At 40.2% G+C, this 27,180-nt stretch overlaps 1 protein-coding gene across 1 annotated transcript in view; it reads left to right on the plus strand.

Annotated features, from left to right (window-relative positions):
• Window positions 1-20,821, plus strand: part of EXOC5 (exocyst complex component 5) — a 22,527-nt gene extending 1,706 nt beyond the window's left edge. The window contains exons 2-18 of the mRNA XM_009079587.1: window positions 1,549-1,696; window positions 2,075-2,269; window positions 7,095-7,159; window positions 7,605-7,633; window positions 7,772-7,881; window positions 8,356-8,400; window positions 8,492-8,632; window positions 10,093-10,175; window positions 10,634-10,843; window positions 11,091-11,126; window positions 12,008-12,155; window positions 14,161-14,269; window positions 15,346-15,466; window positions 15,887-15,973; window positions 18,341-18,449; window positions 19,591-19,806; window positions 19,950-20,821. Of these exons, the coding sequence (XP_009077835.1) occupies window positions 1,592-1,696; window positions 2,075-2,269; window positions 7,095-7,159; window positions 7,605-7,633; window positions 7,772-7,881; window positions 8,356-8,400; window positions 8,492-8,632; window positions 10,093-10,175; window positions 10,634-10,843; window positions 11,091-11,126; window positions 12,008-12,155; window positions 14,161-14,269; window positions 15,346-15,466; window positions 15,887-15,973; window positions 18,341-18,449; window positions 19,591-19,806; window positions 19,950-20,138 (1,998 nt within the window). The 5' untranslated portion in view covers window positions 1,549-1,591 and the 3' untranslated portion in view covers window positions 20,139-20,821. The remainder of the gene's footprint in view (window positions 1-1,548; window positions 1,697-2,074; window positions 2,270-7,094; window positions 7,160-7,604; window positions 7,634-7,771; window positions 7,882-8,355; window positions 8,401-8,491; window positions 8,633-10,092; window positions 10,176-10,633; window positions 10,844-11,090; window positions 11,127-12,007; window positions 12,156-14,160; window positions 14,270-15,345; window positions 15,467-15,886; window positions 15,974-18,340; window positions 18,450-19,590; window positions 19,807-19,949) is intronic.
• The last annotated feature ends 6,359 nt before the right edge of the window (window positions 20,822-27,180 follow it).

Raw genomic sequence — 27,180 nt, forward strand, 5'->3', positions numbered from 1 at the left:
AAACCTGACCAGCAGTTGCCTCTTTTGCTTACGCATTCTTTCCTTTCTTACTATATTGGGTGCTGTTGCTGAGTAAGTCCTGAGTTGGCACAATATCTGTTCTAAAAAACAGACTCCAGACTGATTCAATTTGTTAAAATGAATGGAAACTATCAGCACTTCTCTAGGCTTTTGTTTCAGGGTATGTTTTGTGTCACTATCATTTAACTTTTATTTTAAATATACTTCTATAAACTTAGATCTGTTCCGTGTGGATTTCTGTGTCTAATGCAACATGCTTACTCTTGCGCTTCTGGCAAAGCAGGAAGGGGAGGAAAGAAGTCATCAACATCTGCCCCAGGCCAATTTTCTTTAAGAAGCTGTGCCTTTAAGTCACTTACTGGGGTAAAAGCAAATCATTTAGCAGCAGAAGTTGTAACTGAAAATACAGTGACCCTCCCTGCAAGTAGAGAGAATCACATTAGTATCATGTAGGTTTTGCTTGGAGAAAACTCTAGATGTTGGTCAGGAGAGGCACTAGTTGTTACTGGGAAGGAACAACTAGTGAGGGTGGAATAATACATTCTGTTTTTCCCTTCTGATTGCTGAGAGTTTCTAGCTGTGCTCGGGGAGCCAGGAGAGCAGCAGTGTGCTCATTCTGCCTTGCAGCAGCACTGCAATGTGCAGTGCTGCAGGCTGGAGACCTTCACATCCACCTTCTGCACAGAGTGTTTGTGAAAATGCAGATTCCTGAGTAGACTAGAAATAGCCCCCTGGAAGGACTTCCCATTTCCTTTCCTCTTCTGCTTTGACATTAAACCTGGACAGCAGAGTTCTCAAATGTCTCAGATGTTTTCAGTTATTAGCAAGCGTTTTAGGGCTGTGGAGGATCTGGGAATAGTCTCTCTGAGCATCAGTGATTGGGATGTTTAGAAAGAAGCTGAAAGGATAACTGGAATGGGACAGAATGGACAAAAACAGGAATGAGAAAGAGAGACATTAAATGAAATGCAAGGAACAGAGGAAATTTAAGAATGCATTGATGTGAGTGGTTGGCAAGAGTAAAATGTGAGTCTGAAAGAAAAATCAGAGTGATGGTAAAGGGCAGAAAAAAAGGTCTTAACATGGCATAGGAAGAAAAGAAGTGAAATCAGTCAAAACAACATTGAGACTCTGACTGTATTCACTGGGTGTTAGTGGGATGCTGATTTACAACTTAACTGTAAAAAATATTTTCCTGCTGTCACCCTTACACTGAAGGGATGTAGTGGCCTAAGCTCTCTCTGTCCTTGTAAGACTTAGGGATTTTTGTACCTGTGGCAGAGCCACTTTCTGGAGTGATTGGTATTCTAGTATTACCCTCTCTTTGGCCTACCATACACACAGTTTTTAGGTAGGCATAGAGTGCTGCACAACTGAGGTGATGTAGTTTAAAACAAAATAGCATTTTTAGATTAGACATGGTTCTATCAGCCTTGTAGGCAAATTCATTTCTTTGAGGTGTTTCAGCTCTCTGCAGAAGACAATGCCAAACTAAAGTCTGCTTTCTTGTGTTTTATTCTAAACCAGATTATTGGAAGAATTTGTAAATCATATCCAAGAATTACAGGTAATGGATGAAAGGATTCAAAGAAAGGTGGAGAAACTAGAACAGCAATGCCAGAAGGAAGCAAAGGAATTTGCCAAGAAGGTGCAAGAGCTGCAGAAAAGCAACCAGGTAAAGTCTAAAGAGTGGAGTCAGTGTGAAGCTGTGCAAGTTTTAAAAGCATCATGTGCTCCTTCAGTGTTTCTTGGTACAGTGTGTTACTGTTTGAGGTAAGAATAAAGAGATTTAATGGAAAACAATTTCTCCTGTCGAAGGGGCTTATCTGCATGCTCCATTAGTGAGTGTTAGCTGTGCTGAAAGCAGAGTCTTCACAATAGCTTAAAGGAAGACACTAAACTTCAGTGGTTGTGTGTAACTGATTAGTGGTTCTGAGCAGGTCTGTGGTTCTGAGGTGCAGCACCAATGCTACCTCTTGAAGTGCATCTGGTGTTTCCTGAAGTGCATTAAGTAGCAATCATTAGTTTAGTGTCCATGTCTGTGTCCTTCCAGGTTGCCTTCCAACATTTCCAAGAACTAGATGAGCACATCAGCTATGTAGCAACTAAGGTCTGTCACCTTGGCGACCAACTGGAGGGGGTAAACACGCCACGGCAACGGGCTGTGGAGGCTCAGAAGCTGATGAAATACTTTAATGAGTTTCTGGATGGAGAGCTGAAGTCTGATGTTTTTACAAACTCTGAAAAGGTAAGAGCTGTCAGCGGGATGAAAGCAGTTCAAAGCAATGAGCGGTGCTGCCCTAATTACAAGCTGCTACCATGACTTACCATGGTCAGACTTCAAACCACTGAGTGACTGACTTGTTAAAGTTTCATTGTTCTGAAATGTAAATTAACAACACTGGGCTGCAGATTGCTGATAAAGCATTTGTATTCAGTGATGCTTAATGTGGCAATGTTGGCATTTTTCATTTTATGAAATTATCAGAGATTTGAGGAGTGCTGGGAGGGCAACTTTGGAGTGCATACAATATCTGCCTTTTTCCTTTGAACCCCTTGCCTCAGATCCACCCTGTAATGCAGAACCTTTCTGAATGCAACTTCTTTGTGAAACTTTGCTCTGTTGGGTCAGTCCACTGGCCTTGGATACCTTTTTGTCACAGCATGCCTTGGGGCTTTGTATAGTCCTGTGGTTATGTCTCCACCCTCGGAATTTAGAGGAACCAGGCAGGAGAACTTCAAAGAAATGTGAAAGCATTTTGTTTTTCTTATGCTTCAAGAGTATGTTGATGAAGCAAATACAATCTGAGTGGTGTGGCAAACAAATAAACTGAAGGAAAGTCCAGCTGTAACCTAAGTGGCACATACTAGATTTCCCTTTGCACTTTGAAAGATAAGTAAAGTTGTTGGTTTGTTGGTCGGTCAGTATTTTTTTTGCGTGTGTCCTAACAAATCTTTCCCCCTTAAATTCTGTGCAGTGGTAGGAAAAAATGGTGATATGTGGGAGCAGCAAAAAAACTTGGTTTGCACATTCAGCAAAAAAAAGTGCTTGAAATGCGGCTCATAGAAGACCTGAGAACAGGATAATAGTCACCTTCTCGCTACTGAACCGGGTGTATCTCTCAGAGAAATGAAAACTAAACATTTCATATAGCTGTACTCCCAAGGAGTCAGTTGCATAGTGACTTTTAGTTCATGGTCTGTGGATATATGATAATCTCCAGTCGATAGTTTGTCCTGACTCAAGAGGGAACACATAAAAACTTCCCTGACTTCCAAGGAAAACAGGAAAATATCAACATACTGAAAGTTCTTCTATGGACAGCCTTTTCCAGATTTGCATATGTTTTCCTTTTTTTTTTCCCTAAGTAGTAATAAAATATGTACTTTATAAATATTTAATGGCAGTATGGCAAATAACAAAGCGTAAGTTAGAGAATTAGATGTTGTCTGCTCAAGAGTCTCATAGAATTCAACTCTGATTTTATTTATAATGCAAGGTTTCCTCATACTTCCTGTTGGAGGATCTGAAAAAAACCTGGTAGATAAATAGGGTAAACCTGGAAATTGGTAAACAAAGGAATCTTTCTGCACCCTGAAGAAAAACAAGACACTCATCAAATGTGGAGGAAGACAAATGTAGTAAAGGCCCTAAGACTTGTGCCAGTTTGCAAGGGAAGTGTGTGGGAACACAAACAGGAATGTCTGGATACAAGTTATCTTCCTGAGATTAATTCCAGTCAGGTGGATTCTCTAAGGTTTTGCCTCCTAGTTTAAATAGTAACTAGAAGTGGAGTTTGTAAAAGAACCTGCCTAGACATGTGCTGTTACATCTTGATGTGTCTTTGAACTAAAATAGTTCTGAAGTATGAGATAGTAACAAATATTCTTCAATGTAAAAGTTTAGTGCTTTGTCAGTGTCCTCAGACCTTGGAACTGATAGGGCTTTTAGATAGTGTTTTGGAGGATGCTATGATTTTTAGTGCTGCTCAGCCCTCTCGAGTGTGGGATTTGCTTCAAGCCATTGAGGGCAGGGAATACTGTGAAAGGAGAGCCACAAAAGGAATTATATGCAGTTATTTCCTAATTGATGTTTTTTTCCCTAGTGTCAGTTCTTAAAATCCATTGAGTTCCATTTTTTCTTTACACTCAGTTTGTTGCTTCCCATGTTGCCCTCTCTTTGGGGTGCTAATTTCTACCTTGTCATCTCTGTGAAGATTTTCCCTCTTGTCTTGTCCCATCCTATATATTGTGTGTCTTCATCCTCTGAATCCTTGTCATTTCCCTTGCACTGCCAGCTAACCAATCCTTCTGTACTGAAGGGTCTTGGAATGAGCAAATCACTCCAGTTAAACCAATTAAACTATCAAAATGATCTAGCAGCTCACTTATTTATCATGCAATAACACTGTCCTGCTTAATGTGTTTGCTATTATTCTTATGTCCTGTTCTCTGTTATGTTCTGTACTCAGCATTATTCCATTTTGCCTTTTAGCTTGTGCTTACAAATATTTCATATTAAAATTCTCTCTTGCCATTATTTTTCCATGATTTTTCAGGTTTTTTCCAGATACATTATAGCCTTTAAGTTGTATTTTACAGACTCTATTTTGATTTTAATAGTTTACAGAAGCTTGATTGAATTAAAAATTAAATATGTCCAGATTTAAGCACAGAAAACATGGAGAATTGATTTGTCATGGCTTCTCTTGTGCATAAGAAAGGGTCCTGAATTCAATAAAATCTAAGTTAGTTAACAGCTACTGTGTGAAGGGGAGACAGAAAATGTTGTGTTTGGGGTTTTTCCTGTTTGGGTGGGGTTTTTTTTTGTTTGATTTTGTAGCATTGGTGAATAACTGCTCATAGACTATTCTACTGACATCGGTATTGATCACATTTGTTGGGTATTAAGGATGCTGTAAGCTAATAGAAATAACTGCTCTTTCAGTGGATTTATTTGAGGAGCATAGCTGCTTTTGGCTTAAGAGGCTATTGTAAGCTGACAGTTCAAAACATAAGCTGCTCTTAGTAATCAGAATGGATATACTTTGAGTGCCCCTATTTTTTGCTGAACAACCAACCTAGTGTGATGCCTCTGCTCTCTATTCTTACCTGTGTGTCTGGTTCTATTCTTGAAAAGTTTTAATCCAGCCTGCTCTAAGTGGTGGGAGAATAGGATTTCATTACTTCCTTCTCTCTCACTTCAGTTCCCAGGATCATCATTAACAGGAAGAACAAGATAAACTGCATATTCTCCATGTTCTCCATTGTGGCAGCTTAGAAAGGTTTTCATCATAGAATAATTCAGGTTGCAAAAGCCCTCTAAGATCAGCAAATCCACCCATTCCTCAGCACTGCCAAGGCCACCACTGGCTGTGGCATTAAGTGCCACATCTACATGTCTTTTAAATTCCTCCAGGGATGGTGACTCCACCACTGCCCTGGGCAGCCTATGCAATGCTTGGCAACACTTTCTGTGAATAAATTTTCACTGGTATCTAATGCAAACCTCCCCTGGTGCAACTTGAGGCCATCTCCTCTCATCATATTGCTTGTTATCTGGGAGAAGAGCCCAACCCCCACCTAGCTGTACCTCTTGTCAGGGAGTTGTAGAGAGTGAGAAGGTGCCCCCTGAGCCTCCTTTTCTCCAGGCTGAGCCCCACCAGCTCCTTCAGGTCCTCATCAAACTTGTGCTCCAGACTCTTCACCAGCTCAATTCCCTTCTCTGCACATGCTCCAACACCTCAGTGTCTTTCTTGTCTGCCCAAAAGTGCTCCCAAGGATTTGAGGTGCCTCAGCAGTGCCCAGCACAGGGGGACAGTCAGTGCCCTGGTCCTTCTGCCACACTATTGCTGATACAAGCCAGGTGCCATTGGCTTTCTCGTCCACCTGGACACACACTGGCTCATGTTCAGCTGTTGACAGCCAACACCCCTAGCAGCTAGAGCTTTCCTCACCCCTTTGAGGTGCCTTTGAATCACCAAGGCAGGACAGTAAAGCCTATAAAACCATCCCGGAGCTGTGTCCGGTTTGGTCCAGTCAACACTGCTTAAATCCACTGAAGTTCAGTTGCATCCAGCTGTGTTCCACACATTGCCAAGTTGGTGTTTTCTGTCATTTTATTCAGCCCACTGAAACAGTCACTAAGCGCTGCTTAGATGCACCTCCTGTGCTGGTTGATGGTGGAAGGATAAATGACAAGATTTTGCTGTCCAGGGCAGAGCAGAAATGTGCCAGCTGTTTTAACTTCAGTTATTAGCTTTTGTGTTCATGTGACTATTCTTAGTTCATAGATGTGTAGTTAACTGAGTTTTAACTAACTTGTGCTTTGGACCTCAGAGTTTTAAATTTCTAATACAGCTTCCATTTCACCTTCATTTGGAGAATGTGAGGTACTCCAACTGTGCTCTGCTTTGATCCCCTTTTCCCCTTCCTCCCCTCTCCGTGTCAAGAATGGTCATGGCTTTTGTGGATACAGCTTGTTTCACTAATTGCAAAGAATTTCCTGGTCCTTTTCCTGACATGTCTGAAAGGGTTGACAAGCCATTTCCCTTCTGTTTTGAAGAGAGATCTCTTCTGGGTGGGTGTGAGTCAGTAAAGCTTTTATCCCAATCACTGTTGAAATCTGATGTTGCAGTTCAGCCACCTCTATGTTAGTTACGTGTTTTATTCCCACATGTAAGGGTGCAGATTTTCATGAGACTCTTCTGTCCACAGTCTGATTCAATAAAACCTGAGGAATCATTTGTCTGCATCTATGTTGGCCTAGAGCAGTGATGAGCTGTTTGTCCAGGTAGCTTACACACCTCCACAGACATCCCAGTGGGAACATGTAACAAGACTTTTTGACATGTTTTGACCTATATAACTTTATATTAAAGACAAAAATGCCTTAAGCATCATTAAAGTACATACAGAAGCTTTAAGGGGTTAATCTCTTTCATGAATATGTCAACTCAACCAGCTTTAGAAATAGGAACTGTGTGTATGAAAATTGGACAGTGGAGGGGGAGGAAAGCAATAGCCACAATCAGATCTTTTTTAATAGTTCTGTCATGTTTTCCTCTCAACAGATTAAAGAGGCAGCTGACATTATTCAGAAACTGCATTTGATTGCCCAGGAACTGCCTTTCGACAGGTAAAAAAATCTATCTGAACATCTTTTTAAGAAACTAAATCTTCCCATAGCTCTAATTTCCTGATGCTTCTCTTGTCTCCTCTTTTGGTGCTGTGCTTAGTGATTCATGGAGCTTTTGAGCTGGATTGCGTGCTTAGTTCTCTCTCCTCTATTCTCAAATTGGTGTTCACGCACTCATGTTGTAGGATCATCTTTACATACACATCCTAAACTGCTTAGCAGACTTTTAATGGGATAATTTTGCTTTGCTGACTTAATGCTAGATTTGAATTAGATGCTTGTAGGTTTTTAGGGATATAAAGCAGGAACTTTTCTGTCGTCTTTGTGTTACGTGTTTTCATTTCTAAGCAGGGTGCTTGTTACTCCTGATCTAGGGTGCCTGTGATTTCCCTTGTGATGTGGATTTGAATTTAATCAGGCTTTTTTTTTTCGTTGTTGTTAACAGGTTTTCTGAAGTAAAATCAAAGATAGCAAGTAAGTTATCTATCCAGTTCAATCCCTATTCCTATATTTGAATTGTTAAAGATGATTAAAGGAGTAAGCAATGCTGTCAGCATTACAGTTTTTATCTGTGCCTGATGGATTTCTGTTGTTATCCCCTTTCCTCCCCAGGTAAGTACCACGATTTAGAGTGCCAGTTAATTCAAGAGTTTACCAGTGCACAGCGGAGAGGCGAAATCTCCAGAATGAGAGAAGTAGCAGCAGTTTTGCTTCATTTTAAGGTAAAAACTAAGGGGTTTAATTTAAATACATGAATAAACTAACCCACAGTATAATAAGAGCCTGTTTTAAGTGAGCCTATTTGCATGGGCACAACCACCATGTCAGATAACACATAAAACCTGAGAAGTACTGAGATGTTCAATCTGAAATCACATGCAGGGGAATAAAGGAGGCAGATGATGGGGGATTGGAGGCAGCATCAGCAGAGAATGTTCTGAGATAATCTTTTCTTGCATGTGTGTCAACTTTCATGCTTGAGAAAGTGTTGAAACTTGTGGTGTTCATGTAGAGTGGCAGTAAGTGAAGTGATGTTAGATCTGTAACAGCAATGAGTTTGGAAAAGTCTGCGCTTCCAATGAATCTATATTTTTTTGCAACAACTTTCTCACAGGTATTATATTCTCTTAATTTCTTTCTATCCTGAAAACATGGACACCCTGCCCTAACACTGAGTTGTTCTGCTCTTTCCTTAGGGCTATTCCCATTGCGTCGATGTGTACATAAAACAGTGTCAAGAGGTAATGCAGTTTGACTTACATGTATCTCTTTGGGGGTTGGTTTATTTGGTCATAGAGGTTGTTGTAAGTATGTTATGAAATGTGCTTCCAGGGTGCATTCCTGAGGAATGATGTCTTTGAAGATGCAGCCATTCTCTGCCAGCGAGTGAATAAGCAAGTTGGAGAAATCTTTAGCAATCCAGAGACTGTGCTAGCCAAACTCATTCAAAATATCTTTGAAGTTAAACTTCAGGTATTTCAAACTTTAAAATGTCGAGGAAGTTTTTAATAGTAAAATATTGTTATCTAGTCACAGCAATTAAGGGGAATTTTTGTAATCTTGTCTAAGAGTGTAGAATCATAACTCATTGCTCTGTAACAGATAATCAAGGCTGTATCAAATAAATCTGCTTGTGCTTGAGGACTGAAAATACTCCAATATGTAAAATTATTAGAGAATCAGTAGGTTCATTGGTTAATTCATGAGGTGTCATATGTGTATTTGATTTCTCCTCCATGCCCCCTACCAAGAATATGTCAGGAAAAGGAGTTTCACATTTAATAAGTATCTTTAATTTGCTCATTCTTGGAATTGGGTGTCATGTGTGAGGTTAGGATTGACTAAGTGAAAAGAACTGTTGTGAATACTGTCTCACAGCTAATGCAATATTTATATGAAAATCTGGAATAATTGAAAATATTAAGTTTTCCATCCTGCAGATACACTCACTTGAATGCTTAAACTCAGCAACATGAGTATTCCTTGCAAAAAGCAATTTCCCTCTTGATGTTCTTTGTATAGTGTAGAGATTGAGCTTGTGTTGCAACCCCAATTTTGTCTGTCAGTTTTGACTTAGTGTTTTATGGTAAATAATATTTTTGTCCAAATATTCAATGACAAGAAGGCTCTAAGCACGTCTCTACTTCGTGTATGTACCATGATCAGTAAGAATCTTGTCCGTATCTCCTTTGCTTACTGTCAAGTGCAGAAATACCCCCAAGGCCTCTGGGGCTTTTGCTTCTTAAAATAAGGGGGTTTTGTATTAGTTGGTCAAGTGTGTTTTCAAAACCATTTGTCTGTTGTCTTTGCTTCACATGTTGCTGCTTTATATTATGAAATAATTTTCTTCTCAAAGATCATAGAATCAACCAGGTTGGAAGAGACCTCCAAGATCATTGAGTCCAACCCTACTGTGGTTACTAGTCATGACACTGAGTGCCACATCCAGACTCAGCTTGAAAACCTCCAGGGATGGTGAATCCACCACCTCCCTGGACAGCACATTCCAATGCCTGATCATTCTCTCCATTAAAAAAATAAAAATCTCTTCCTAATATCCAACCTAAACCTCCCCTGGCAGAGCTTGAGTCTGTGCCCTCTTGTCCTGCTGCTGGTTGCCTGGGAGAAGAGACCAACCCCCACCTGACTCCAACCTCCTGTCAGGGAGTTGTAGAGGGTGATAAGTTCTCCCCTGAGCCTCCTCTTCTCCATGCTAAACAACCCCAGCTCCCTCAGCCTCTCTTCATCAAAAGATGCATTTAAATCTTTGTAGGTAATGCAGGATGTGCAAATTGGAGAGGTAAAAACAAAAGGTAGACAAATTACCTTGAGAAACTACTACAGTTAGCAGTAAACTATGTATAATCTAGCAAGTAGTGAGTACAACCTGTGCTTGTCAGTTGATCTTCTAACAGATGTACTATATTTTCCAGAGTTATGTGAAGGACCAGCTAGAAGAACACAGGAAATCAGATGCAGAACAGTATCTTAAGAATCTCTATGATCTATATACAAGGTATTTACATATCAGTGTTGTAGATAATCTCTTTGGATAGATCTGTTTGTTATGAAGATGTAGAAGCCAAAAAATGAAAACATAAAAACTGCAAACATTTTGTGGCCATTAACTTTTGCACTGATGACTTTGCCAAAGAAAAGTTAAAAGTGCCTTTATTCTTTTTAATAGGAAGTATTTAGTACAGAGATCTCTTGAGAGTCACTTAAAAACTGTGCAGCAGCCAATCCTCCCCATCCCTCTGCAACTTGGTTGTAGTTGTGCTCTGTGCAATTAAACATGACTTAAGTAAAATTCTTCACTTAAATGTAAAACTGCTCCAAGTTTAATCACGATCAGAGTTCTGTTGTTTTAATTACCATCAAGATTATGCTGTGACTTTACAAACATCTAATGCTGCAATTCATCCAAATTCAACCTTTTCCTTCTCTTCCCTTCTTTGTTTCTTTTGCATAAAGAACCACTAATCTGTCAAGCAAATTGATGGAGTTTAACTTGGGTACTGATAAGCAGACTTTCTTGTCTAAGCTTATCAAATCCATTTTCATTTCCTACTTGGAGAATTACATTGAGGTGGAAATTGGCTATTTGAAAAGTCGGAGTGCAATGATTCTGCAACGCTACTATGATTCCAAAAACCACCAGAAGAGGTCCATTGGCACTGGAGGGTAAGTTTCTTCTGGGAAGTTTTGTGCTTTTAAAATGGAAGGGAGGTGGTAAGGGGAGAAACATTGTATTTTCCATGTATTCAGATGTACAGTGATGAACTGAAGAAGACCTATAGCTCTTTATTATTTGCTTTCACTTAATGTTCTGCTAAGAATTGTGTTGCTCTCAGTATATGTGAAAGGTGATGCTTGGTATTTATACCTATGGGAAATGAAAAATTCCAGTTAAACCTATGTTTCAACTTAGGATCCAGATCCACAAAAGGACTGAAGCAAAACTAAGGTACCTAAAGCATGTATATGTGTGTATCTAAAAGCATACATTTTTTTTCACCTGCCCAGGTCTTGTGGTCCCCTCCCAAGACCTAGGAAGGGGAAAAGACCATAGCAATGTCAGTGAGAAAGCTCTTAGTGAGCCCAGAAGATGCAATGGACTTAGAGAAAGGTAAAACAAGACTTCATTATCCTCAGGGTAGAGAAACTAATAAAGGAGTAGTGAGAAGTGGGCTAGGAAGAATTAAAGCTTGTGTGGAGCAAAGGTGCTGAGTCTACTGCACCTTTCAAAGAGCTACTGGGTTCAGTGTGTCAGGAATGAGAAGTGATATGGAAAAAGCAGCAGCAGAGTAATGTAAAGACAAAAACAAAGATGAAAATTTAATTTTCTTGTGGAAAATTAAATTTATTGTTGTGAGTAAGTGTATGGGATGTTTTCTGCATGGAAATGTGTCAGAGCATGCTTGGCTAAACAAAGGACTGCTGAGATAGTGGATGAGGATGAGAGGATTTGTGAGCATGAATGAGATGGAAAGCACTCATAAGTGTTTTGACAGTACAATGTGACAGAGTGTGTGGAGGCTAAACTTCGTCCATGGAGCCATAGGATTCCATTGGAATTACTGTTATTCCACAGAAAGGAATAGCTGGTCCCATGTGTGACTGTGCCATGGTGGAACATAGCTGCTGATAAAATCAGAGTTGGTAGTTTTGCATTTACTGGCAATTTGTTTTAAAGCTTGCAAGACTTGTCTTAATGCTTGCATCTCCTAAACTGTGTCTTGGGTTCTGTCTTGTAAGTTAACAACTCAAATATCCTAAATCAGTGTTGAATTTGAGTATCGAAATTTCCATCCAGTGTAATCTTCTTCGGGTCTATCTTTGTTGTAGTATTCAAGACCTCAAGGAGAGACTAAGGCAACGAACAAACTTACCATTGGGGCCAAGTATTGACACACATGGAGAAACTTTTCTGTCACAAGAAGTGGTGGTTAACCTTTTGCAAGAAACCAAACAAGCTTTTGAAAGATGTCACAGGGTAAGTTTGCTTCCTGTGATCTTCATTAGTGATACAGTTTTGGGTGTGAATTAAATCCTGAGGTTAAATTGTTGATTGAGGTGTGATAAGAAGAAAGGACATTGCTAAACTAATTCTCTCTTGTGTTTTTCACTGAAACAGGATCATAGTAGAGGCTGAGGGTTTGCTTTCATATGTGGGTCTAGTTGTATTTCGTGGGGTTTAATACTGTCTGTTTTTGGAAGAATTGAGGATGGATGGTTAAACCTGCTGCCTACATTGCTTTTCTGGCTAAATTACACTAAAGACCTGAGGAGCCTTTGGTGTGGATTTCTCTTCCTGCATAAAAATAGAGCAAATAGTTCAGCAATTGTTATCCTGTGTCATTTCTTCTTCATTAGTGAATGATCACCAGTAAAATGCAGGGAGGAATAGTCTTTAACATTGTTTACCTCAGTAACCCTCTACTGTTCTTGAAATACTTTAGTCTAACCAAAAAAAAGTATTTTACTTCTGATTAAATTGCAAGTTTTACTGCCTGTCAGTCATGTTTGTCTGGCACTTAGTGTAAATGAAACCCTTGAAATTTAATTACAAAATTCAATGCTAGCAATTTTTTTATTAGCTAAACACATTGACTTCTAGCAAATATTAATACTTCTAACATTTTAGGGCAGAAAAAATTTAACATTTATTTAGAAGTTTTAATGTTTTATAAGCTTAGCCAAGTATCTAACAGACACAGCACTGTTACCTGCACGCCCTGGGATCTCCTTCCTAGTGGTGATAATCAGTGACTGTAAGATAAGCAAGTAGATCAGTGTCTGTCTCCATATCACAGTTGCTACATTTGTGATATAAAGTAACTTTTCAAATGTGCCTAACTTTTTTTTTGCCTTCTTGGGATCAGATTCATTGATACTTGGTCTAAAAATATTTGTGTTGGGGTAGAAACCTCAATGGATCTTGGCATGGAAGGAGATTCTTAGAATTAGAGGTTTAGAATTGAGAGTTTTGTGGTCAAGGCAACTCACTATGCATGAGGGAAGTTACCCATGTCCCTGGGTAACTGACTGTGATATTTATGTCACAAAGCAGATGTGTGTAGATACACTGTCTGTCCCAGCTGTGACTGCTTAGGAAAAGGAAGTTGGTAATTCTGAATAAACCATATATTGAAAATTTCAGTGTTGGGAAGTCTCTGTTGTTGGGATGTTTTAAGGGGGAATACAGCAGAAATAAATGAGTGTTGTGTAAATTAGCTTGAGTTGCAGTGGTAACCTTTCTTCCTCCTAGTTTCATAGAAGTTTTCGCCTAATTCCTTAGAAGCCAAAGCTGTATTTCTCATGTATAAAAGCCCTGTCAAGGTTTTCTTTGGCAAAGGGATTTACAGGTTGCTGCCTGAAGTCCCACATTGCTTACAGCTCAGGGAAGTGCAGATGCTGTGTGTAAACGTGGGCATTGCTTCACCTAATAAAACTGTTCATGCTCCATTGACTCCAGCTGAACTGTGCTACGTGTGGCTGAGCTTCAGCCTGAATTATTCTTGCTGCAATGCTAAAAGAACTGGAGCTGGAGGTCCAGCTGCCCCATGTCCTGGGTCTCACTGTGCCCAGTGGCAGGAGCTTAGTGAAGGAACAAAAATACAGGGTATGGATAGAGTCAGCTCCTGTATACATTTCCCAGCATCCAGGGGTAATTCCTGAGATTGCATCTGGACAATTGGTTTTTTAAGGGTATTAATTAGTATCATCCTTTATTATTACTCTTGCTATTATGAGAAACTGTTTATATTTTTGCTTCTTGTAGCACCCTGTGGTAGCTTCAGTTTAGTGGTAAATGCTGCAGGTTTGTTGATGCTAAAGGCTCTTCCTAACTAATTCTCTGTACAGATACTTTTCATTTAAAATAAACCTCCAATTATTCTGGAATACTTATTGCATTTTAAGCTTATCCCCTATTGAATAAATTTTCAAATATATGTAGAACTGACCTTTAGGATAACTTTTTTTCTTTTTCTTTCAAGCTCTCTGATCCCTCTGACTTACCCAAGAATGCTTTCAGAATTTTTTCTATGCTTGTAGAGTCCTTATGTACTGAGCACATCGATTATGCATTAGAAACAGGCCTTGCTGGTGAGTACAGTGTTTTCTGAGCATTTCATCTCATTGGCCTTTTTGTGCAGATGATCTCTGCAGGTCTTTGCTGTGCCTTAGTGCCTGGCCTTGTTCAGGGTGTGTTGGGGAAATGAAATTCACTCTGTGGGTTTGGGAATCAACATTCAATGCCTTCTAAAGTGTAACTCCATTTGGGGTATTGATGCTCAGATGGAAACATGCTGCTGTCTTTACAAATGGTTCTACCACAGAAATTGGGACATCAGCACTTCCTGCCCCTTTTAATTGTTCTCTGCACCATAACAAGAGAATACTTTTATGTTGAGGCTTAGTGTCTTAAGTTTTGTAAGAGTCCCATGTTTGTTTGTATACCTGTGTATTTTAGACTGATGGTAAATAAGAAAACTGCTTGTTTAAAGAAATTAAAGTCTTGGCAGTGAGAACCTTTCACAGTATGTTAAAGGGTTGGAATGGACCTTAGAGATCACTCAGTCCCAACCCCCTGCCCTGGGCAGGGACACCTCCCACCAGAGCAGGTTGCTCAAGGCTTCATCCAACCTGGATTTGAACACTGCCAGGGTTGGGGCAGCCACAGCCTCCCTGGGCAACCTGTGCCAGTGTCTCACCACCCTCACAAGGAAAGCTTGTTCCTAATACCTAATCTAAATTTCCCTCTTTCAATTTCTCCCTATTGCTCTTGTCCCGTCACTCTAGTTCCTAACCAGGAGTCCCTCTGCAGCTTCCCTGCAGCCCCTTCAGATACTGGAAGGTTGTTAGGAGGTCCCCACACAACCTTCTCTTCTCTCTTCTTACATGACAGCATCAGACTCAGATTCTGAAGGAGTTTTTAAATTGACTGTTCAGTTTTGCTTTCAGAAATTTGAACATTAAGGTATTTCTGTGCCTATTCTTGGTACCCAATATAGCTGTGAGAAGTGTTCTATATATGGCACCATGGTAAATTTTTGAAAGCCTCTGGTTGAAAGCCTGTGATTGAAGCATTCATGGAAAAATTCTGCATATTTAAAAAGTCCTCATGCTAATTAGAGCAACTGCATATCGTTACAATCCTAATGAAACCTTCTTTGCTTCAGGCATTCCCTCTTCTGATTCAAGGAATGCAAATCTTTATTTCTTGGATGTTGTCCACCAGGCCAATACTATTTTCCATTTATTTGACAAGCAGTTCAATGATCATCTGATGCCATTAATCAGGTACCTTTGTTTCGATTAACATTTCCTCTGTGAATTGTCTTTTTTGGTGAAGAAAGCTATTTTTTCCTTCCACTTCTCTATTAAGAGGAATTTATGCTTGGAGTAGTTCAACTTGGTATTGTGGGAGATAAACTGCTACAATGGGAGGGGGAAAAGGGAAGTTAAATTTGTTCTTTGGAAAACTAAAGGGAGAGAGTGAGCTCTAAGAGTATTGATAGGAAAGAGAGACTCATTGCTCCTTGCAGACCTCACTGCTGCATTTCAGGTGGGACTAGAGGGGGTTTGTGGCTGTGCCTTGGGGGCCCTTTCTGCTGGGATGGGAGATCTTCACTAAATCCTGTTGTGAGCATCAAACCCAGCAGATAAATTTGTTGTGATGTTTTAACACTGTCACACATCCAACTTTCTGTACTGTTGCAGTTCTTCTCCTAAATTATCTGAATGCCTTCAGAAGAAAAAGGATATCATAGAACAGATGGAGGTGAAGCTGGATATGGGCATTGATAGGCAAGTAGAAATTTAAACTTTGTTAAGCGTTAATCCTTGTAGAACTCCTTTGTGATGCATGTTAACTGTCCTTTTAAACATGACTTATTCCTGAACACAGAATGAATACTTTAATATGTTTTAAAATAGCAAAACATGCTTATTGTGCATAAGAAAATTAGATTTTGTGTGGTGAGAGGGTCATGTTTTCCATGGCAGATTTCTGACCCCTAAATACTTCTGGAGGGATGTTATAGGATTTTGGTTAAGTTGAAAGAGTAAAATAATTCACTTTTACCTTATTGTCTCAAACTAGTTTTTTCTACTTTAAAGAGGGAGAAATGATGATTGAAATAGGTTAAAGACTTGCAGGATTTCCATTAGGAGCAAAGTTTGACAAAAATAGGTTAGATGATTTGCTGGAATCTCTGCAGTGCTATGGATTAGACCTAGTCATAGAAGTCTGTAGACCTGGAATAATTTTGATTCTGACAGTGACTTGCTTTGAGGTTGTGACTCATTTAATCTTTTTTTTTTTTTCCTGTTTCTCAAAAGTAAAAATGAGGGAGAGCTGGAAAAATTGTAAATTTAAATCACAGCTGTTTGCAGCAGAGGCAAATAATAAACTAACATGCTTAATATGAGGAACTGGAGCTGTTGTGTGATGCCCTACTTTTGATTCGGTGTGTTATTGCTGGAAGTGCAAAAAGAAAGGTGGAAATAGGGATGTGGAAGTGGCAACTGAGTTTTTAACTGCTCCTGCTGCAAGTGACCTTAGAGGTTTAAAAACAAAGTTGGAAATACTTGGAACTTTGAGGCCATAAACTTAGATCTAGACAGATACAGGTTGGTCATCAGCATTAAAATAGTCTGTAACTGTTTGTGTAAAATAATTTCTCTCTTAGAAGTGATACTAAGAGAAGAAGCCCCTGTTGGAAGACAGTGTGTTCAAAGGTTTGTGGATGGAGGATTCAAAATAAAGGAGAGATTAGTTTAGAGATGAATGTTACATGTGAAATGTGTTTGTGTGCTTGTTTCATGCTGCTTTGTGGTGCCACTGATGCTGTTGAGAATTGATTGTTTTGCTTAAAGGAATGATTGAGGTTAAAAAATAAAAGCAAATTTCTAAACATTGATGGTTTCAGCCTTATCCAATCTGAAAAATTCCAAGTGCAGCTTCTTGACTGCCACTCACAGCAATTGTCTACCTTGGTAAAAGTGATTTATTTATTAGCCAAACAAAATCAGTTCAGCTGGTTTTCCTTCAGAATGTATTCTGTGTAAACAGCCTTCTGAGAGTATTGATTGCAAATGGAAGCTGAGGAGAATGCAAGATACAATTTCTTTAGATTTCTGTTGGTGAGTGGATTGTTGAATGAATACACCTGAAATGCAAGTCGGAGCTCTATGCATAGAAGAAAAGGAAGTTTGTTCCCTCTTTGGATACATACATTCTTCTCCCTTTCACCACAGCTTGAATCCTTCAAGGCCTGTAATGGCCTTGACTCTTTTCTTCAGGGAGGTTGGAGAGGTGAGAGGAGGGAAAAGAGTCAGAGGGATGTTCCTGGCTAAGGCAGGCACTGGGAGAGGTTTGCAGCCTCTCTCTGCTGCTTTGCTGTTTGACCTTTGCTTTGGACTTAAAGGAAACAGGGCCTTGACCTTAGATAATGTTCTGAACAGATAAATCCTATAAGGGAGAAATAAATGACACTGTAAAACTCCATTAGATTTCTGAGAACAAGAGCTCTGGCAAAGGAAGAGGTTTTTCCTTTCCTCCCACCCCTCCTTCATTTTCCAAGTGTTTTCTGATGCTTGCTTCTGACTAATATGCAATGTGATCTAATTCTCCTAAACTCTTTGGAATGCTTCCTTTGGATTTGATTCCCTCTGCATTGAAGTATGCTATCCAATTTCTCTCAAGAGCTGGATTTGAATGGATTACCTTACAATTAATGTGTCCCTTTAAAATGAGCTGGCCTGCAGCCTAGGTGCTGTGCTACAAGGCACTGAACTTGGAGGAAAAAAACTTGGAGTTTTTAGGGGTTTGGGTTTGTTGGTTTTTGTTGAGTTTTTTTATGGCCCTTTTTCTAACTGCTAACATAAAATCAAGCATAACTACTCCATAGCATTACATTGCAACTCCAGAAGAGAGTGTGTGTGTGTGTTAAATGAAGTACTTTCTCTGACATGCCCTAGCACCACTTGCTTCTTAAAATGTTTGCTTTTAGTGTATCTTCTGTAGATTATTCAAATGTTAGGTGTTTTTTTTTCCTCTCACTGCTTTATGCTGTTGCTTTTGTACAGAATCATGTTAGTATCTGTAACTATAAAAATCAAGGAATTGAAAATGTTCCCTTCCAAACCCAATCTGTATTTGTAACTTTAAAGGACACTGAATTGTATGATTGGACAGATGAAGCACATCTTGGCTGCAGAGCAAAAGAAGACAGATTTTAAACCAGAAGATGAGAACAATGTTTTGATTCAATATACTAATGTAAGTAAAGTCAAGCTCAAGAGTGTTATCAGGTACAAGATGTTCCTTACCAAACATGCATTAGACAACTTGTGCATTTTCTTAATTTGCTTCCATTTTGCACCAAGCAGCTGCAAACTGTTGTGGACTATTTTCTCAAGCTGGAAAGGAGCATGAGCAATTTTGTATCTAGTGTCAGACATGAATCAGTAGGTGCCAGAGGAACTGGCACTTTCTTTTCCCTCCCAAGAAGCCCAGATTTGGAACAAGGCTTTTAGCTGATAATTAGCTTTAAGCTATCAGTTTCAGAAAATCAATTATCAGGTACTCTGTATTTAGTGGGTGCTTTTTCCCCTCAGAATGACAAGAGCATGACAAAGCATCACAGGTACAGCATGAACATTCTTTGTCTCTGAGTCTGAATTCCAGCCTAGGGCTGCTAACTTGCTGTAGTGGTGGCTCACATTTGGCCCTTGTTAGGGAACAATGCAGAGAGGAGTAGAGAACAAACTCATTGGGAAGAAGTGAGAGCATTCCCTGAGTGCCTGCAGTCAGGTGGGGATGGGAGAATTGGAGCAGTAGGATGTGGTGTGTGGTACTGTATGGGAAGGGTGAAGACGGGAGTTGAGTTGTGGCTGATGAGAGGTTTGTAATCATACCCTCCCTTTAGTGGGTCATTGTGAGAATTCAAAGCCCAAGTTAAACTGTTCTATTCTGAGCTGAGATGAACTGGTTGCCCAGGGAGGCTGTGGCTGCCCCAACCCTGGCAGTGTTCACAGCCAGGTTGGATAAAGCCTTGAGCAACCTGCTCTGGTGGGAGATGTCCCTGCCCAGGGCAGGGGGTTGGCACTGCATGATCTAAGGTCCGTTCCAACCCCTTCACATTCTATGAACTATAAATTGTATGTTGTCTTTCTACTCATATTTTTGCGTCTTTCTGTGTCAAATAAAAACCTGCTGGAAAATTATTAATTGGAAGATGACCGATTTCAGTGGTTTTGAAAAGTTTGAAGATCAGTGTGTGATTTTCAGAATATGAATGTGTTTTGAAAAGTTTGGAGATCAGTGTGTGATTTTCAGAATATGATGTGGAAGTGACTTTGAGAAGAACAGATTTCTATTAAGAAAGTTACTTAATTTTTTATTTTTTTTTTTCATTTAGGCTTGTGTTAAAGTCTGTGGCTATGTTAGGAAACAGGTGGAGAAGATCAGAAATTCCATGGATGGTAAGAACGTGGACACAGTTCTGATGGAGCTTGGAGTTCGTTTTCATCGCCTGATCTATGAACACCTGCAGCAATATTCCTACAGTTGCATGGGAGGCATGTTAGCCATTTGTGATGTGGCTGAGTACAGGAAGTGTGCCAAAGACTTCAAGGTAAGCATGTGCATGAGGAGAGAATGATGGATGTGAATCCTTTGTCAGGATGATTTGGAAGATGTAGGTGGACATTGTGTTTAACACTTGAAGCAACTCTAATTATTTTTATCTGTTTTCTCTTTCTTTTCTCCTGCCCACAGATTGCGTTGGTGTTACAGCTCTTTGATACCTTGCATGCACTTTGCAATCTTCTGGTTGTAGCCCCAGATAATTTAAAGCAAGTTTGCTCAGGAGAACAACTTGCTAATCTGGACAAGAACATCCTTCACTCCTTTGTTCAGCTGCGTGTGGATTATAGGTCTGCTCGTCTCGCTCGTCACTTCAGCTGAGAGCATGGCAAGAAATCTTGTACCTTGGGGCAGGCCTCAGTTGTTAGAAAGCACAGGGAATGATTCCTTACCAACCATGGGTGTCACTTTGTGGTAAGGACTGTTCAGATTAAAGCAGCAGCCATACTTAGACCTGACAATGTAGAAGGCAAGCAGGGGAAAATCTGAATGGTATTTCATGTGAGCTAAAGTTCTCCCAGTGAAGGATTTCACAACTCTACTTGCCACTGATATTTTTAATTGGAAACATGTTGGTGTAGGAAAGCAAGTGGTGCATTGAAAGTATTTTAGTCTCCAATATTGAATTATCAGATACCATTTGTTAGACTTGAACTACAGAGCATAGCGTAGGGAATGGATTACATAGACTAGACCAGTGTAAAAACATTCTTCATCAATTTTAATGACTTAGACTTCAGCACAGCTAATCATAATCAAATTATCTTTGATTGGTGTTTCTAAGTCATTTCTTTCATTTAAAACGTTATCCTGCTCAATGTAATTTCTTGCTCTAATTAATTAGCTTGGAATTTCTTTGAGATGTAGGAGGAAAAGCAACACTATCCCAGAAAGATGTAAATTTATTCATTGTGTAGCTTTCTAAACACAACTAAAGTGGTGACAAGTTTTGGATTATTTTTTTTTTTTTTTTTTTATTCTTTGGCTTTGTTGTTTTTTTGGGTTTTTTTACCTAATAATCCGGCTTTGTTGTTTTTTGGGTTTTTTTACCTAATAATCCAGGGCCCACTGGAATGTACTGGCATTGTATGATCTGATTATTGTTCCTGTTTGATACATACTGAATTTTATCTGCTCTTGAAGTAAACTCAGCTGCCTTGCCTAAGGCATCCTGATTATAAGGTGAAGGTGCCCATTGTTGGGTTAATATAAGAGAACTCCTGTCTCTCGTTTTGTATGTAAATAAATTCCAATTCTAATGAAGTGAAAGGATAAAATGTAGCCCAGTTTTTCCTATGTGGGAGGAATGGCTCTAGCAAAAACCTAGAGTGGAAAATTCCCATGCCGAAGGAAATTGATCCTCAGTGCCTGAGCAAAATAAAATGTTGAAGTGTGCAGAAGCTGCTCTTCCACTCATCACAATTTTGTTATTGGACACAAACTAGTTCTGTGTCTGTTGTGCTCCAGTGTTTGTTCAAGGTGATTCTGACATGGTCCCACAGTGAATGGGATGTTTGAAACATCTGGGCTGGGTTTCCCATGAGCAATTAAAAGTTGTTGTAAATAAACCTTTTTCCAGAGTGTGCTCTTGTGGAAACCAGCTTGGCACTGCTGTGGTTTGTGTCTTCAATCTCACCTATATCATCCCTGAACAAATCTGCTCCAACACTTTATTCCTACTGTGGGCTCAGCATCTGTTATTGAACATTCTTTCTCTCCCATCTCCAGAGCAGCATTTCTATGAATTTACTTCATGGGCTGGTCAAATAATTCTCTTTTCCTCTTTTGTGGGTGAATTCCCAGCTGTCATCAATATTGACAGACTTGTGGAACTTCTCTTGGTTAGCTGAGGTTCTTCTGCTTCGTTTTATATCTAGCAGACCATTAGATCAGTAAACCAGAGAAACAAATGCCAGACTGTCTCAAAGTGTTTGGGGGGGACTGGCTGCTTTGCTGAGCTGTGCTGCTCTATTCCTTGGCCATGGCAAAGCCACAAAGAGGTTTGGACACTGGAGGAGGCACATGCTTGTACTGCTGCCATTTAGTTTCAAATGCTCTGATATGAATTCAGATGATACCTCTCTGTTTACCTCTGTAACTGAAAGCCAACAATTTTAAGGCTGTGGTTTTATTAACCAATACAAAAACGTTTCTACAAAAAAAGTGTCAATTTGTAAACTCTTCCGAACAGTGAAACATCGTCTTGAGACTGCAGATCACAGAAGTGCTACAGAATTCATTGTATGATTGTTTGGATCTTTTTAAGGTTGTATGAGATGTATTTCCCATATTCCTTGCTTTATTAGCTGTGTTTTCCATGCATATGCTCAGTGCAATATTCCCATTATGCCTGTTAACAGGAGGCAGCAAAAAGTAGATGAATACTTAAATATGTAAAACTCGTCCTCAATAAAAAGAATTCCTTCCAGACACTTTTTTTTCATTTCATTTCCATGTTCTTCCAATATCTTTATACTCAATTGTATAAGCCCTTCTATTTAAAAAAAAAAAAAGAAAAGAGAATAAAAGGAATTTTACTGACCAAATTGATCACTGGTGAATAAAAGTAATTTTACTGACCAAATTGATCACTGGTGTGAGCTTTCCCCTTCCTTTAAGAAACCTCCCTCTGCACACGCTCTGTGTCTAGAGAAGGCTGTGTTGTCATGAAATTCATTTTCTAATACAAGTTGGATTGGGATGGGGCAGGCAACTGTAATTTTCACACATTTTGCAGTTTAGAGCTCTAGCATGTAATTTAGAAAAATATTTCCAGTGGCTTCTGAAAGCAATAAAATAGTATCTAAAATACAAACATATCTTTGAATGTTCATATAATGAGTTAAAGTATTGCCTGTCTGATATTCCCTCCTACCACCCAGCATTTATTGAACAGGCTGGCAGCCAAGGTACTGCCCGAGAGCAGGGGGAGTGTGTGTGTCTGTGTAATTATGTTGCCTACAATTGGGGAAAGTGGCTTTGCAGTAAACTGTTGTAGGCTGGCAAATAAGCTGTGTTTCCACAAGTCCTGTAATTTATTAAGATGATTTGGTATTGTGTCATGTTTGCATATGCACAGAGGGCAGGAAGGGGTTGGGGTTCTGTAAGAATACTTCACAAATAAAGCACAAAAATTGGGAAATGGAAGTGCTTGGAAATACAAGATCTAGATATAGAAACAGAGGGTAAGAAATGAAGACATGAACTAAAAGGGTATGGAGAACAAGCAGTTCTAAATGAAGGAGCACATGGAGGAGGTTAAAATAGGATTAATGGAAACCTGACAGACACATCAATCTAGGAGAATGAGCAGGATTGGCATTAAATCTCCACAGCTACATGCTACCCTCAACTGAAGTGAGCCTCCAGAGGAGGGGGACTGACTAAAATACTTTGCTGTGGAGCAGTTTATTCATCTTGAGGCTTGGATTCAAGAGGAAGAGACTCCAAAGCTGAGTGTGCCACTGCTGTCGAGGACAGGTAGTGATGCTGTGACCTGAGCCCTGTGAGGAGCAGAAATGTATCAGCAATGTGCAGCCTGATTGGAGGGAAGAAGAATTTGCCAGAGCTGAGCTTGTTTTCCAAGACTACAGTGATCTGGAGGACAGTAAGCGACTGCTGGGTTTGAGGATGGCAGAGTGTTGATAGGTTTTCTTGTGATCATTGCTAAGAGAACTTGTGTTGGGGTTTGGGTTTATTTTTATTTTCCTCTCAGCTTTCACAGAGTCATTTCATGTCCCTGGTGGTGTGATTGAGTGTTGATTGAATTGGCTGCTCCCATTTCTGTAGGAAATTTTGTCTTACAAAGTGCTCTGAAGAAGGTGAGGCCTGTTGGGTACACTTTGGCCTGTTCTTCAGAAACCCATACTCAGGTTCCTCAATTGGTGGTGAGACACTGGCGCAGGTTGCCCAGGGAGGCTGTGGCTGCCTCAACCCTGGCAGTGTTCACAGCCAGGGTGGCTAACGCCTTGAGCAACCTGCTCTGGTGGGAGCTGTCCCTGCCCAGAGCAGGGGGGTGAGAATAGATCATCTCTAAGGTCCATTCCAACCCCTTAACATACTATGATACCAAGAATTCAATATGTGCATGATACTAAACCTAATGTACTCAGATGCCATGACATATTCCAAAGCAGAGAGGTGCTCTTTGGATTAAGTTTTCATGGCAATAACTAAATTCAGATTATCCCTTGAGCTGAAGTGCTCATAGACAGGGAAACCAGTCTGAGGCAATGATATATTTTCTATACAAAGGAAGCCAATATCTAAATAATTGCTTGTCTAATTTTCAATGCAGGTAGCAGCTCTTCTCCTTTGCACTTCTCGTCCCAGGAGCAGCAGGGAGGATAAACCAGCCATCAGCACTCTTCTAGAGGGCTATGGAAAGGTAGGAGCACCTTTCCTGTCCTCATGTTCTGCTGGATATTGGCTTCTAGGCATTATTTCAACCACCACCTCCTCTGTGGGAGCTGTAAATGGAGGCAGATTCTTGGTTTGATGTCTGTGTTGGGGTATTTTCTCTCTGAACATCAAGGCTGACATGTTGGGTTGTTTTTCTTTATTCTCTCCTGGTGTTTCTACACCTGCTTTAAGGAGGGGAGGAGGCCAGATCTCCTGCCCAGCTATATTCACTGCTTTGCTTGTCTATTTTCCCCTCCATTCTAATTTCTTTTGGTGGTGGGAGATTTCTCTACCACATCTTCTGCTTATCTTAGCATGGGGAAGCAGCTGTGTTTGCCTGTCGTCTTTTCTCTTGTATGGGGCACTGCTTACTCTGTGTCAATACAGCCCTCAGTGTATGTGGAAACCTTGGTTTCTACTTTTATTCTATTAGCTTTATGTCCCTGTGCCCTGTTTTCCTTTCAGATCTCAGATTTGCACTATCCCTTCCCCTCTGTTACCACACCACCAGAGAGAGAGAAACCTTTAACTATGCAGTGTGGCTTCTAGGAGACCTTTACATATTATCTAGTGGCTCTTCATCCACATGTGGTTTGGTAGGAGAAGTTTAGCTCCCTTCCCCTGTATCCCTCTAGCTTCCCTGTATTCTCTCATCTCTGCAGGGCTCAGTTTCCATATTCTCTCCCCTAACCTGGCTGTACAGTGCATTAAACTGAATCTTCATGTAAGGGACCAGCCATGGAGTGGAAAGTGTCAGGTGTTAGAGCTTCAGCATCCATTAGGTAACGTGCCAGGAAAGTACCATGAAATGCAAAGTTCAGCCATCTCTGAATAGTATCTTTGAGAACAGCTTAATAAACCCAAATTGCCTGATACTTGATTGAAATTTTCTTTGTAATTCATTTATTTGTAACTCAAGTTCATCCTGATGTAAGATGAAACTAAATCTGAGGCTTCCTTATAGCAGTCCCAAATCCTGCTTATGTGCACTGTGTTTCCCCTCTGTGAAGAGAGGAAACCTTAGAGCTAAGGTTGGAATGCTGGCCAAGCTGTGGCATTTCCCACCTTTGCCATGCTAAAGCCTGTCCTGGTCCCAGCTGAGCAGCTCATCCCTGCTGTGGGGGGTCAGCACCCACATTCTCTACCTGAACCTTGCTGTCCCCTGGGTCTGTAGCCTCAGCATAGCATGAGCCTTTTGTGTCACCTTTGTGCTACAGAGGAGATCTTTGCTTGTCCTGCATGGGCCACCCAGGAGATCTGAGCTGTAGTGTGTCATAGAATCAGAGAACATCTCAAGTAGAGATCTTTGCTTGTCCTGCATGGGCCGTCCAACAGGGTCCAGGAGATCTGAGCTGTGGTTTGTCATAGAATCAGAGAACATCTCAAGTCAGGATCCAATAAGAATTATCAGGTCCAACTCCCTGCTCCTTGCAGGGCTACCTAAAACTAAGTCATATGAGTAAGAGCATCATCCAGATGCTCCTTGAACTCTGACAGACTTGGTGCCATGAACACTTCCCTGGGATGCCTGTTCCAATGACCACCCACCATTTCAGTGAAGAACTTTCCTTGGAGGGTCAGAAATGTTCCACCACAGTAATGTCATTTTGGGGCATGTATGACCATCTCAGGAGAGCCATAGCTGTCAGTGCCAGCTTGTTCAGCTGATCTTCTAATATACAACATTCTTTGGAAGTTTATAATTTAAATTTTTTCTTCTTGAAGTGTTAAACCTTCTCTCTCTCCTTTCATTGAAACCCACATAGTACATAAGTCTGCTGGAGCCAGAGCATGAAGAAAGAAATGCTGTTTGGGAGATGCATCACTGCAGGAGTGGCTGTAGCTGAAAGCTTCCTCACACTGTGTTTTGTTGTTCTCATGTCTGGATTTAGCAAGCATGGAGGAGAGAATGGACTAAGAAGTGTTGCTCCTTGTCTTCCCTTCCCTTTCTGTGCACAGTGGGCATCTGTAAGCTTTGGGGCTGTTTCTTCTCAAAGGAGGCTGTTTGCACCACAATCTTCCCTTGAAATTAATTCACCTTAACCCCACCTCATCTGTTCTTGGATTCTTGTCCTTCTCAGTCCTATCCAAACCTGTAGACAAAGGTATATCCCAGCACAAATGAGCCCTGGCAGCATCTTGGGTGTCCATCTGCTTTCTCATATTGATCATCAGTCCACTAGGAACAGGAGCTGTTGTTCTACCAGGTGTTTGGCCTCATCAAGGCCACCTCAGCTTGAAAAGAAAGAGGCTGTGGAGAGAAGATCTCTCTGGAGTTGATGCATAGTATCAGGGTAAATAGCTCCCAGTTAGGTTTTACCTGAGTTGGTGCTGCCAGTTGAAGATGGTCGTAGTGAACTCTTCCCTGCTTTCACAGGTGGCATTTCAGCATTGCAGAGAAGCCAGTGAGCATGAGCTTGTGTTTGAAACATTTTTATAACATCCATTTGACTGTAAACAATTCATTAAAATGACTTGTTAAGTCTTAGGCAAGTGGATTTTTGAAGGTTGCTCATTTTACTTATCCACCCAAAGTCAATTTGAGTATGAATATATAACATTTTACTCATAATAGCAAACAACTTCAGAGAAGAGACATTTATTCTGGAGGCAGAGATTCAAACGAGACAGCAATGATGCATTACAAATATATAATTATTTGCACTAATATTTGAGCAGGTGGAATGGATTAGTACATGGTCAACATTGCGCTGCTGATAACATGTATTTTTCTATATTAATATGTACTGTGCAACATGTATTAAAATTGTCAATAATTCATTTTAACAGAGATAGCAATATTTATATTGCTGTGTTCTACAGACAGCAGAGTGAATTGGTAAAATGTGTAAAGCTGGGCTAGATTTAACTTAACTTTGTTTCCCAGTGTGTGTGTTTTTAATTTCTCATTAAGGTAAAAAAAATAGCACCTTTCAGCCTAGATAGATTCTTCTTCTTCTGT

The sequence above is a fragment of the Acanthisitta chloris genome, unplaced genomic scaffold, assembly GCF_000695815.1.
Source record: "Acanthisitta chloris isolate BGI_N310 unplaced genomic scaffold, ASM69581v1 scaffold190, whole genome shotgun sequence".
Lineage (NCBI taxonomy): Eukaryota > Metazoa > Chordata > Aves > Passeriformes > Acanthisittidae > Acanthisitta > Acanthisitta chloris.